At 41.0% G+C, this 12,947-nt stretch overlaps 2 protein-coding genes and 1 long non-coding RNA gene across 3 annotated transcripts; 1 reads left to right on the top strand and 2 right to left on the bottom strand.

Moving 5' to 3' along the window:
• Nucleotides 1-1,089: 1,089 nt before the first annotated feature.
• On the bottom strand, nucleotides 1,090-2,165 carry LOC111528594. Its single transcript, XM_023195310.2, has one exon. The coding sequence runs from the start codon at nucleotides 2,151-2,153 to the stop codon at nucleotides 1,794-1,796; it is 360 nt and encodes a 119-aa protein (XP_023051078.2). The 5' UTR covers nucleotides 2,154-2,165; the 3' UTR covers nucleotides 1,090-1,793.
• LOC113224139 (nucleolar protein 7) lies at nucleotides 2,165-7,052 on the top strand. The gene is made up of 8 exons (XM_026453423.2): nucleotides 2,165-2,589; nucleotides 2,677-2,737; nucleotides 3,383-3,441; nucleotides 4,613-4,644; nucleotides 4,901-4,982; nucleotides 5,597-5,718; nucleotides 5,797-5,874; nucleotides 6,135-7,052. The coding sequence occupies exons 1-8, from the start codon at nucleotides 2,324-2,326 to the stop codon at nucleotides 6,206-6,208; spliced, it is 774 nt and encodes a 257-aa protein (XP_026309208.1). The 5' UTR covers nucleotides 2,165-2,323; the 3' UTR covers nucleotides 6,209-7,052.
• Nucleotides 6,888-11,509, bottom strand: LOC113224140. Its single transcript, XR_003309044.2, has 2 exons — nucleotides 11,357-11,509; nucleotides 6,888-7,882 (listed from the first exon to the last, which is right to left on the bottom strand). It is a non-coding gene; the product is annotated as an uncharacterized LOC113224140 (long non-coding RNA).
• Between the last annotated feature and the right edge of the window lie 1,438 nt (nucleotides 11,510-12,947).

Below are 12,947 nucleotides of genomic sequence, written 5' to 3'. Positions count from 1 at the left end.
GAGCCAGTGAAGGAAACATAGGGTCTATTTGGGGAACCTTACAGGGTTGTCCAGTGGCAGCGGGCTGGACAGAACTGCAACCACTTATAAAAAGCATGCAGTTTATATAGCACTTTCACTCAGCACCCTCCCCGCAGCAACCTCCAATGGCAACCCTCATTTCTTAAGTTATTGCTGTCAGATGCATCTGCCATATAGGGTCATTCTCAGGGGATGCTTAAGTTATTTCTGTCAGGTACATTTTCCATACATTTACTACCTTGGAATAAAGTAATAAGAATACAGCTTTTTCCCTAACCTTTACCAGCTAACTCAGTGCTTAGGGGCCTTGGAGCCCAACAAGTGTCAGAGGCCTGACTGGGAGGCATGGCCATTATCAACAGTGTATGAAGGTCATACATGACAGGGTCCCTTGGATCCAGTGGGCTCCTGAAGTGATTACATACTTGGACCACATCGCCTGAGCCCCTTGCAAAATTGCATTTAATGTTACACTGTTGGCTTTTGTAGAAACAGGCAACAAGACACTGTCATATAAAACTTTGTACTGCATTACAAGGCATAACCTTTAATAAATCCCAGTGGTACTTTCTGTGGGGAAGAGGGATGCTCATAGCCTATGGGGCGGCTGGAGAACTAGTCAGGGACCCTGAGGGCTCGATTTACACATTACATGGATGGGCCAAGGAGTTTACACTGAGGGCACTGGTAATACCTGTAATAGTCTTATAGTACTTATAAAGCAGTTTTGCACATAAAATACCGTCATGCACTTATAAGAAGTTTGTTCCTGGGCTGCTCCAAGTTAACTGTATTCATTTTCCCAGTGTTAGCACAGTATCTCAGGGAGTCTGATTGTATTTTTTATTTGTAATCTGTATCTTAGACTAAGGCCTAGAGATTTCAAACTGTTCTTTGCAATTCCTCTCATAATGAACCTCTGGTTCGGCAGGTTTTTTTTTTTTTTCTTCTTCTTAAGTTTTACCATTTTTGTTCCTATTTGGTTTTGTTGTTTTTAAATTGGGAACTGCTTCTAAAACAGAAGACATGAAAGGAGAATTAAAAACACAATATATGTGTGAGATAGAATTATTCAACTTAGCATTTATTAAACATCTACTATATGATAGACATTAGAAATAAAATGACTAGCAAGACCTGGTCCTTCCCCTCAGGAGTTCACAGAACGGCTGAAGCAACTGTCATATAAACTGTTACGCAGCGCAGAAACTACATAGACATTTGTGCGGGTTCAGACCACAGCAAATAGAGATGGGCAGAGTGGGATGGGGTAGGGGGTAAGGTGCTTGAAGTCTGCCTGGGTGGGAATTTGTGAAGTATGAAAAGGACTTCTGCCTGGGGGGTTGCAGCAGTAGAGGGAAGAGCACGGTCGGTACAATTGCATTGCAGGTGTGAAACGGCTTGATTTGTTCAAAGAATGATGGATCATTTAGTATTGTATAATGGATGGGAGGAGAGAAACACGGCGATCACAAAGGGCCATGTTTGCCAAGAAATAAAATATACTTGGAAAAAAAGAGTACGTATGTGTATATACGACAAAACTCGGGTGCACTCTGTAGGGACCGGCGAAGCCATTCCTTCAGATTTGCTCAGCATTGCCACGGGCCAGCTGCTGTTCCAGGCCGTGGGTTAGGAACCAGGAAGGGCATCGCTCCCACAGGGCCTACATCCTAACGGGCGTCGCCGCGGCCGCGGGGCTGCGCAGGCCGAGGGCGCCGGGCTGTGCAAATTTCTTTGGAGCCGAGGTCTGTGGCCAGCGTCTTCGTCCGTCACAGCAGGGCTGACTGGCCACGGCGGCCATCTGCTAGAGCGCATTTCTTCCCATGAAACGCCATCTCCTCCGAAGTGCGGAGCGGACGCAGCCAAATCCACAAACACCGATAAGCTGGATCCACTTGAAGGAACCCAGGGCCAAAAAACTGCGGCGAGCAGCGCCTCGGGCCCGCTATTACCGGTTTTCTAAGCACTGGACAGCGTGAGCCGTGCCAGCCCTGTCTCGCCATCCCAGCCGAGGAGGGCAGCGCGATGGCTCTTCCCTGCCTTGAAACCAGCCCCACTGCCAGCCGCTCTCGCCCGCAGGGCATTTTCCGTGGCGTCCAACCGACCCTACGGCGGCCTTGGCGAGCCATGTGGGAAAAAACACACCCACTGCCCACAGGCCACGCCCTTCCTGACTTCGCCCATGTGCCCCGCCCGTCCTGAGGACCTCCCAACCTGCAGGGGGCGATGAAAGTCCACTTGCGCTTCGTTTGTAGCTGCTTCCGAGTCAGAGGTCAGACGGTCTAGCGCTGCGTGGGACATGGTGCAGCTGCGACCCCGCGCGTCTCGCGCCCCGGCGTCGGCGGAGGCGATGGTGGACGAGGGCCAGCCGGCCTCGGAGGAGGAGGAGGCGGAGCATGGGCTGTTGCTCGGTCAGCCCAGCAGCGGCGCGGCCGCCGAGCCGCTGGAGGAAGACGAGGAAGGGGACGATGAGTTTGACGACGAGGCCCCGGAGGAGCTGACTTTCGCCAGCGCCCAGGCGGAAGCGAGAGAAGAGGAGCGGCGAGTGCGGGAAACCGTGCGCAGGTTTGGAGCCCGCGGCCGGGCGGGGAGGACCGCGCCTTCTCGTCCCGCTTGTCTTTCCCTTTGCTGACTTGTCACCCTTCCTCCCAGGGATAAAACGCTCCTGAAGGAGAAGAGGAAGCGACGCGAGGAGCTGTTCATCGAACAGAAGGTTAGAGGATGGGGGGGAGGTGTCTTATGAAAATAACCCGGCCTGCGGATAATTCCCGTGGTGGATGTAATTTGGGTTGGTAGGATATTGAGTGGGGGAAAAGTCACCAATATTTCCTGTGACAGTGGTAGAAAGATGCTTGGGCCGGGCGCAGCAGTACTTTAGCGGGACGAGGTGGGCGGAGCCCGGGATGTCGAGGCTGCCTTGAGCCTAGATCACACCACGGCGCTCCAGCCTGGGCGACAGAGCGAGAGACCCTGTCTCAAAAAAAAAAAAAAAGCTCGTCTGCTTTAGTATCCACCAACTGAAAATAAGAGGTTGCTGTGAGAATTAGGTGATTTGTAAACTGTAAGGGCTGTACAAGACTTGGTGTATGGTTGCTTTGCCAGTTAACGGCTTTCAGTTTGTAACAGTGACCTGAGGGTTGGAATACCGTGGGCACCTTTTCCAGTTTTCATCAAGTCTTTCAGAGAATATGGAGTTTTGTGGACCCAATCTTCCCATAGCTTGGAGTGGAGGCAGTTTCCAACCTAATTCATTTCTTTGCCTAGATGTAGGGCATTCTTAAAAGTGGTAACTTCGGAAGCAACTCCGGACATACTGTGTGCATAACTTTATTAATTTTAAACGTTTTCATTCCAAAAGAAAAGAAAACTCCTTCCAGACACTATTTTAGAGAAGTTAACCACAGCTTCACAGACTAAGTAAGTAATGGATCTTCTAATATTACTTGCTTATATACACCCATCTTTGAATTAAATACTGGTACATTTATTTGACTCCATATAGCTGAAGGAATTGTAGAACCCCAATTTAAAAGCTACCTTGGTATATGAATTTGGTGCGAAAGGAGGAGGTAACTTTACGTTCCGCTTCTTATTTTGCCATTTTTTGAATTCCTGATCCCATTTGTGTTCATTCAGTACATTTTGTTGATTGCCTGTCACTGTACTAGGGCAGAGTGGGTGGTGGTGAATACGAAGTGTTTTGAATCATTTAGTGGGATAGCAGGCACTTATCCACAGGCTCTGAAAACTCAATTTGTCCCATACTTGCCTTACCTACCACCAACCTGTCCTTCATCCCTGTTCCCCACTTCATTTAGCATCTTTGGTGTTTTATGGTTTAAAGCGAAAAGGTATAGTCGTCCTTAGGAATCGGTCAAACTTTACTAAATTTAGCCTTCTAAATATTTGTATTTTTTTTTTCCTATCCTCTTTCTCTCTCCTTAAGGCTTTAAATTCAGAAATTTAGCCCCTTTTTGCTTAGGCCAGTGGCTCTCAAATTTTCAGTAAAAAAACTTTACCAAGAGTTACTCAGATCCTGAATACATTAAACATAAGAGCAAATCTATTTGGTGGCAAATTCCCTTTCATCTTTTAAAACCAAGCCCAAGTGTCATCTTTACCTTTTCATTTGGCCCGCCCACCTCCCATCACTTCTGCTTTTGTGTGGCCTTTCTCCTGTGCAAATGCTTCTGTATTGTGTTCTGTCCATTTACATTTCTCTCTCCATTGTTCACTGTCTCCTGTGCCTACACTATTAAATTAATCCTTTGTGATTTCTCCAAATGAAATGAGGCAGGCCTACTACCATTCACTTCATATTTCAAATACTATATAACTTAAGTCTTTGGAAGCCTGCTAATAGGCTTTCAGATTTAAATTGTGAAGATCTTCCAGTGATTGAGAGTTGGTGGCAGTGTACTGGGGAGCGACTGTTGCTTTCCAAACTGAGAGCTCCTGAGTAGAAATTGAGGGTGTTGGTAATGAAAGGGGGTGTCTTGCTTGTAAAGCCAGATGAAATAATGTAACATGTTTTAAGTAACCTTTGCTATCTGCCATTCCAGTCAGTGGTTTTGTTTTTTTCTCTTAGTGTCAAGAAATCGCCAGGAAAGGTCAAAGAAGGTATGACTATTCTAATTTAAATAACTTCTCATGTAAGTGTCAAATGCACTTGCAGATGTTTCCAGTCAAATATGAATGGCCCTTAGAAAGCCAGTACCGGCCTGGCCAAGGTTAGCTGGGGCCTATTCCCTGTATTTCATACAAATAAAAACTGTATCCACATGGGTCTGTAGTGGATGCTTAAAGTGAACTCCAGTAAATTTCCTGATTTATTTTTACGTGAATGCTAATTAGCAAATGTAACTCCATTTTTTAGTTAATTTGCAAAAGAAAAATGAAGACTGTGAAAAAGGAAACGACTCCAAGAAAGTTAAAGTACAAAAAGTACAGTCTGTCAGGTAACGAGTCTTTTGTTTCATTTGGGATGTAAAGGAGACCTGTAAGAGTTAAAGTATTGGCTAACATGGGAAATATTTTAATTAGTAGTAATTTCAGATTGGATTCTCTGTGGAAAAATCAGTTTTGGGCTGGGCACGGTGGCTCACACTTGTAATCCCAGCACTTTGGGAGGCTGAAGCAGGTGGATTGCTTGAGTGCAGGATTTCAAGACCAGCCTGGGCAACATGGTAAAGCCCAGTCTCTACACAAAATAAAAAAAGTAAGCTGGGCGTGCTGGTGTGCTCTACTAAAATATGAGTGTTAGTCTGTTTCTTGTAGTCCTGTAATTTAGTTTTATCCTATCTGTGCATATACAAAATTAGTTTCATTTATCACGGTGAGACAAAGGATAAAAATATTTTAAAGCAAGCATGTAGGCCGGGTGCAGTGGCTCACGCCCGTAATCCCAGCACTTTGGGAGGCTGAGGCAGGCAAGTTGCTTGAACCTGGGAGGCAGAGGTTGCAATGAGCTGAGATCACGCAGCCTGAGTGACAGAGAGAGACTCTGTCTCGGCGGGGGGGAAAAAAGCAAGCATGTATTAATTCTTATTTAACCTTTTATATTGATCAACAGCCAGAATAAAAGCTACTTGGCCGTAAGGCTAAAAGACCAAGATCTGAGAGATTCAAGGCAACAAGCAGCACAAGCCTTCATACATAATTCATTATATGGGCCAGGAACCAACAGGACTACTGGTAATTTTTTTATGGACTATTTTCCTCACTTTTTACTGCAAATAAAACTATGAAATGATAAATACCTTTCTTTTCTAGTAAATAAGTTCCTGTCTCTTGCCAACAAGAGGTTACCAGTGAAAAAGGCTGCTGTCCAGTTTTTGAATAATGCTTGGGGTAAGATCCAGCTTTATTCTCCTGTCTCTTAATAGGTTTATATGTTGAATAATGTTGTTTTGAAGGAGATAGTTCATAATTATACTTTTGCCCCTTATAATGGCTTATGTAACTTGTGAGAAACAGGTCAGTGTAGTATGTGTATATACATCTAATGTATAATAAGCCCACCCAGTTTTAGTAATTACATTCATATAGAGAATTATAAAAATTTTGAGTTATGTTTCTCTAATACTCTTATGCACAACTTTCTATTCTAGGAATCCAGAAAAAACAAAATGCCAAGAGGTTTAAAAGACGGTGGATGGTCAGAAAGATGAAAACTAAGAAGTAAATCAATGCTAAATGAAGAATCTGTACTTTGTATGTATAGAATTTATCTAATAAATTATTGGTAGATCATTTTAAAGGATCATTATAAAAATCATAAACCTATTTGAGGAATTACTCAACCACATTTCATTCTTCTGGAGTAGAATTGTGCCTTGCAATCCTACCTAGAGGAAAAAGTGGTTTAAGAAGGAATTTTCTTTTTAATGTATTTAACTGAATTCAAGCCATACTTATACCAGCAATAGCACCTCATCTTCTCTCCCCGACTAGCGGGTGGGAGGGGTGGCAAAAATGGCACGGACAGAAAGGAGAAACGGACATTCCAGAAAAGTCTCCAACTGCAGCCCTTAGACAACTTGCTGTTAAAGATTCAGTGGACAAAATATAGCTAACAGCTTTTAAGTTTTTACTTTTAACCAGTCTGGGGATTTGCTTGCCTGGTGAGTCGCATAATGCCATATTATGAATATGAAAAAAATGAAGTTAATTTCCTGTTGCCTTTCTGTGTCACCCATAATATCAGGTTTAACCCTAAACCAGGGATGCCAGTAAACTGAAGGCAGTTTTAGGTTGTAGAACTCAGATTAATTGTAGAAACCATTAATTTTAATTGCTCTAATTTTCATATTAATCATAAAAAGTATGCAAGTACCTAATATATAAACTCAATTGACACTGTATCTGTAGAAGTAAATTTTTAATGGCTGGTTAATTATATCACTACATTTTATTGCAATATAGTACTCATTTAAGCACTTAAAAATGGAAGGTGTACAAAGATTAAATTAAGACACGGTAAATTGACTAAATATTTGGTTTTTATATAAATAAAGGTCATAACCACACCGTTGACATGTAATACTGTTATAATACAACAGTTAAACTTGTGAGTCTACAACAGAAGTCATCTGTAGTTAAACAGGAAACAAAGTTGAAAAAGACCATGTTAAAACAAAACTACTGGGACTAACAGGTCGGGATTGTAAGTAGCAACAAACATATTCACTCAGCTCCTGAGTATTTCAAGTTTTACAGTACACATTAAAAATGATTTCTTCCATCAACACTATAAATTCAAACTGTCGGATGTTTATGCATTTTGCAAGTTACACTGATTGAATGCTTATATGGGAGTGGGGGTCGGAACATCTCCCAATTTGAAGTTTACATCACCCACATGCTAACACAAACACAACTTGTTCCATTTCCTTCCCCTCTCTCCCCCCTCCCCCACAAAGAAGGCAGGATTTTTGGTTTCTTTTAGGTAATTGTTTTAAAGGATTTGTGATGATCAATTTGAACGTCTGAAATTCAGTAATATTTAACTCTTAGACAACTAAGAGGTTAAAGATGGAAAATAATTTCTCCTAACACTAAGTTAGAAAATCATTTGCATCATGCTGTAAACTAGGAAGCAATGTAAAGCGACAAAAACCTGTCCCCAGTACATAATTTAAAAAATCTAAATTTCAAATCAGCAGAGCTGGTCTACTTCCATGTTGACTATATGCCACGATATAAGTGTGAGCTCTTGAAATGCATAGCTAATGTAGGTAGTCTTCCACTGTGGCAAATGCACAGGATCCAATTCCTGATCGAGCCATCAGTCCTAGACATTGTGTGGCCTGTCCCATTGCTAGGGCAAGTGGAGGTTGCTTTGGCAGATTGTGGGTTTCTGAGGAAAAATAATTTAAAAATGAAAACAGCAATTAGCAAGACATTTTAAAAAACATTTCAATCAGGAGAATACTGCATGACTTTAAAAACTACCACTCCCATACTATGAAATATCAGCAAATGAAGGTTCCTAAGCAAAAGATAGATACCTTGGACGTACTATTCTACTATTCTGACAAGGTAGTACGGGTATTTTGTATTCAGCGATAAGATAAACTCTTGCAGAATCAGACTTTTAAAGTATCAGATACTAAAAAACTGATTTCCATATTAACTATGATGGGAAAGGTACAACTTTTTATCTGGTATTTGGAGTGGAGAGTAAGGAATTATTTCCCTTCTGGTTGATCAAAGTCAGCTGATAATAAAACTAAAAATGCACCAGGTTTTCATTACGAGTTTCCACTGATGGGTTCTTCCACCTCTGTGGATGGGACAAAACTGAGGCTGCCTAGCCATCTCCAAGGCATATATAGGTAATGTTATTTGGGCTGGCAGGGAGTAGGTGTTGGTGGTGACAGTGAGAGAACATACAGCAGAGCCACCCTGCAGTTTTGGAGGTGCTAATTTACAATGGACAGTTCAGACATTTTAAAAAAATGCCAATAAGTTTTCAGGGTCCTGCATATCGTAAGTTTCTTTGTCAGACATTTGTAGTACAAATGCAATAATTACCAAAATTTGTTCCTTGCCAGAGATGAAAAAAATGAACTAATGGTAAAAGTGGCCAGACTCGGCCGGGCGCGGTGGCTCAAGCCTGTAATCCCAGCACTTTGGGAGGCCGAGACGGGCGGATCACGAGGTCAGGAGATCGAGACCATCCTGGCTAACACTGTGAAACCCCGTCTCTACTAAAAAATACAAAAAACTAGCCGGGCGAGGTGGCGGGCGCCTGTAGTCCCAGCTACTCCGGAGGCTGAGGCAGGAGAATGGCGAAAATCCGGGAGGCGGAGCTTGCAGTGAGCTGAGATCTGGCCACTGCACTCAAGCCCCAGCGACAGAGCAAGACTCCGTCTCAAAAAAAAAAAAAAAAAAAAGTGGCCAGACTCAGAAGCTGGTAATTTCTCTTTATGAGAAGGCAATGTCCAACTAATCAATAAAATTGCTAATCAGTTCTTTATAGGCACAGTTGACAACAAAGGGCAAAAACAGTGACACATGGCTAGGAAGGCTCCATATGGTTTAACTCCACTCTTGGTTCAGAGGATGCAAATTGATGGTGGGAGAAAGAAGAAGAAATTTGCAAAAGGGAAAAAGCATAATATCAAAAAGAAGCAAATTCAGGAGTTAGAAAACAAAACAAAAACAGGATTAAGAATAAAAGTGTGCAAAAAAGGCACGTAGACTGGTGAGAAAGTATGGTGTCTTGAGGGTTCACAGGGAAGACCGTGCTCAAAGGCAAGCATCTACAGGGAATATTTTTTAAATTTTATTTTGGTCAAAGGAAGCATCTGGTGATACATCTTTAACTTTTTTGGATAGATGAAATTTTCATAACACTATATACAGATGGCCCTACATAAATAGCATGGTATTTATAAACATACATACCCATCTATAGCAATTTAATAATTGTGTCATTAATTTTATAGGAATCACATGCATTTATATTAATAAGATTAAGCACTATTTATAGCTGATTCTACATAATATAGCACAATATGTCAGAGTACATGTGTCTATAGATAATGGTGCTCAAAAGAACTCAAGAAATTAAAGAAAACGGGTCACTTTTTCTCAAATTCTTTCCAAGATTAGTATCATCTAATAATTAGGTCTTAATGATTACCTACAATATGATAACTTCGAAAAGACAATTATAGTAAACCATAATTTTCTGTACAATTCCAGCATTATTACTAAGTTACTTTTATCAATGGAGCTAAATGAATTTTGTAGAACCAATGAAAATATAACACATTAACCAAAGAAAATTCACATTTATATACAAATTCTAAATTTCAGAGAACTACAGCACTAAGGACACTACTATTCCCAAACTGCGGTACTGATCCTTAACAAATTAATAAATTTTCTAAGGACAAAGAAACAGACTGAGGCTCAAATATGAATGCTTTTGCTTGCTTCCTTTACATTCTTGCCAGAAGAGTCCTGGCCCTCATTTGCAAGTCTCCTTATCTAAACTACTCTTTCATCTACTTTTTGTGGCACTGCCCTCATCTTCCTAAAATAGTTTGAAATATGTGACTAAAAGTCTCTGAACGTTGCAGGGCCAAACAGCACACACAGCACAGACTTCTAAACTAGACTGGAGTCCCAATTATACCTGGGAATTGGACTCTAAAGTCAAATAAAAACTCACTCTTTACGCAAATTACCTTTGATGAGAACTGCCCAAAATTCAAATTTGTTTTATGTAAACAATCGACCATACCACATTTATATAGAAATGCACAATATGTGCAGTTACACAATTCATACAAGAAGTATTTGTTCAGTATATAAATACTATAATCATACACTCTACAGTGAGTTGCTCATAGGAATGGCAACCAAGCAGGAACATCGAATTAAGAGTTTCGCACTTCATGCTCACTCCTGGCTAAAGCCTCACCTTTTAAATTGCTTTTCTCTTCCTCACCCACTCTTTTTATTGGGTGAGGGTATGTAGTTGAATCTGGCTAATATAAATGCAAACAGAATTTGACATCAAAGCTTGGTCCTGCAGGTACTCACAAGTCACCTGGAAGGCCCTTGTGCTCGTATTCATAAGCATGGTGGGAGCTGTAATACCTGTGGCTTAGGCTGCCGCTACCCATTGCAAATAGCTCAAGCAAAATGGTGGGGAACAAGGTAGCAGGGGAGCACCAGGTAGGAATCCTGTCCTCTACTGGATCAGTTTGAGCTTCTCTGATACTCAAGCTCTTCACTCCCTTATTTCCATTCTCATTCTCTCCATCAAAACCTCTATTTCTTGACCTTGATTTTCTTCAAATGTACCCTGTTCCCTTCTAGCCTAACTCTTGTGACAATTATTAATCTATGTTCTTGTTAACATTCTCCGATTCCTTCTACAACAGCCAAACTAGAGAATGCCATGCAATTGCTAGCCTAGAAATCAGTAGCAGAAAATGCCTTTCACTACAGAGGGCTGTAAGGAATGTCTCTGGTAGGGCAATAGTTTGAGTTACACGAAAGAACCACCAAATCTCTCATTCAAATGAGAGTAGACATTCGTGGCTACCAGAAATGCTTACATACATGCACAAAAAAACTTCTATTTCCCAAACATCCCAAGTTGTACCCTGTTTTACTGTTTTTATTCTATTTAAATCCATTTGAATCTGGAATTAAAGGAGGGGGGTTTCTATATTTTAGGTATTTTTATATTTTAAAAATACAGAAAACATCCTCCTTATGATTTTACCAAAGTACAAGTGCCAGTACAAACACCCTCGCTTAAATTTTCAGAGAATCTAGTTGAAATTGTGCCTTATTTGGCTTTACTTACCTAATATTGCACTGTTAAGAGCTGAGCACACAGGTTCTCTCTGAATCGGGTCAAGCTGATTTCCAACTGGGCTGTTCCAGGGATCTGAATATGCTAGTAAACTGAATGCATCCTGTTGAAAACACACCAATTCTGTTTTAATTCAAATAGTTCAACTCTTATGCTCACAAATGTTTCCAAGTTGGGAGGTAAAATTTCCAAGTTGGGAGGCTTCCAGGCACTAGACTAATGTAACCTTTAAACCCAGTTACTCCTAGCACTAGGATGCTCTACATTTTTGAACAATTAAATTATGCAGCAAAGCCTAATTTATTTTCATTTTTCCTGTGGACAGCTATTCTCAATTCATCTTCCTCCCATCCCTAAACACAAAACAAAACAAAACAAAACAAAATTCAAAGGAATGAACTAGTACAGGTGTAGGGAGTGGAGGGCAAAACATTCAGTTTTACTTCACAATTTATTACTACTGATAGGAATGTGACAGTCAAAGGAGAGGGCCTGCCTGCATTTCCTTTTTTCAACAGATTTAGGAACTGGACACATCTCACTGGATGTCATCTTCTCAAATTCAGTTATGAAAAAATTGAACAGGCTGCCCTTCAGGACCTGTTTTATGCATTCAGTTATTTCCAGCTACTCTCAAGCCACTCTTCTTCAAAACTTAAAATAACTGACAGTCTTCTTTTCAAACAACTACTTTATATTTTTGTCTTCTTTCTGTGGGAGGCACATACTAACGGTGGTTTCAGATACTGGCTTCAAATCCAAGCCCCACCACTAACTGGCTGTGTGGCCTTTGGCAAGTAACTGGTGATGATAACCAAAGAAATGCAAATAAGCCATTTTAAGATACTAACATATGTTAAACCCACTAAAGTAGCATTAATGTAATAGTGCCATTGGTACGTTCTTTTATTACTGCTGGTAAAAGTTGGTAGAGGGTTTCCGAAAACCAGTATAGCAACATATAGTGAGAGCCACAATAATGTTCATATTATTTGACTCAATTCTATTTCTAGAACTTTATCTCAGTGGAATAATGTGAAGAAACAAAGATGCATGTATAAAGATGTCACTAAAGCATCTGACATAAAAGCAAATGGAAAAATCCAACAACAAAGCAATGTTGAAATAAACCTATACAGCAACAATAAAATATCATGGAGCCTTTTGTGTTTTTTGAGACAGGGTCTCGCTATGTCACCCAGGCTGGAGTGCAGTGGTGCAATCACAGCTCACTGCAGCCTTGAACTCCTAGGATCAAGCAATCCTCTTGCCTCAGCCTCCCAAAGTGTTGGGATTACAGGTGTGAGCCACCACACCCAGCGTCGTGTAGCCATTTAAAAATAATTGGAAGTAATACATAGAAACTGGGAAGAAATAAATTCTTACGACAAAACAAAATAGTGCCACAACGGTTATTAGCTAGTTAAAATATATGCACATGGGACTTAAGGCACAAAACTGAAAATACCTGAAATATGTAGCATTATGGGTTATTTTAAAGCAAAAAACATTACCTCAGTGGAATAACTTCTGAGAGAAATGTGACATCATTTAGGTAGGATTTTCAAATTGTACTCATATT

Source organism: Piliocolobus tephrosceles, unplaced genomic scaffold (assembly GCF_002776525.5).
Source record: "Piliocolobus tephrosceles isolate RC106 unplaced genomic scaffold, ASM277652v3 unscaffolded_43815, whole genome shotgun sequence".
In the NCBI taxonomy this organism is placed as follows: Eukaryota; Metazoa; Chordata; class Mammalia; order Primates; family Cercopithecidae; genus Piliocolobus; species Piliocolobus tephrosceles.
The sequence above is the reverse complement of the archived record's forward strand: the minus strand, read 5'-3'. Positions and strand labels throughout refer to the sequence as shown.

What these genes read in the sequence shown, in the direction of transcription:
- LOC111528594 (XM_023195310.2), bottom strand. Translation starts at nt 2,153, where the DNA reads ATGGCTCGCCAAGGCCGCCGTAGGGTCGGTTGGACGCCACGGAAAATG.
- LOC113224139 (XM_026453423.2), top strand. Translation starts at nt 2,324, where the DNA reads ATGGTGCAGCTGCGACCCCGCGCGTCTCGCGCCCCGGCGTCGGCGGAG. An exon ending in ACCACAGCTTCACAGACTAA is followed by an intron (nt 3,442 to 4,612) that starts GTAAGTAATGGA and finishes TTTTTCTCTTAG; the next exon opens with TGTCAAGAAATCGCCAGGAA. An exon ending in GCCAGGAAAGGTCAAAGAAG is followed by an intron (nt 4,645 to 4,900) that starts GTATGACTATTC and finishes TCCATTTTTTAG; the next exon opens with TTAATTTGCAAAAGAAAAAT.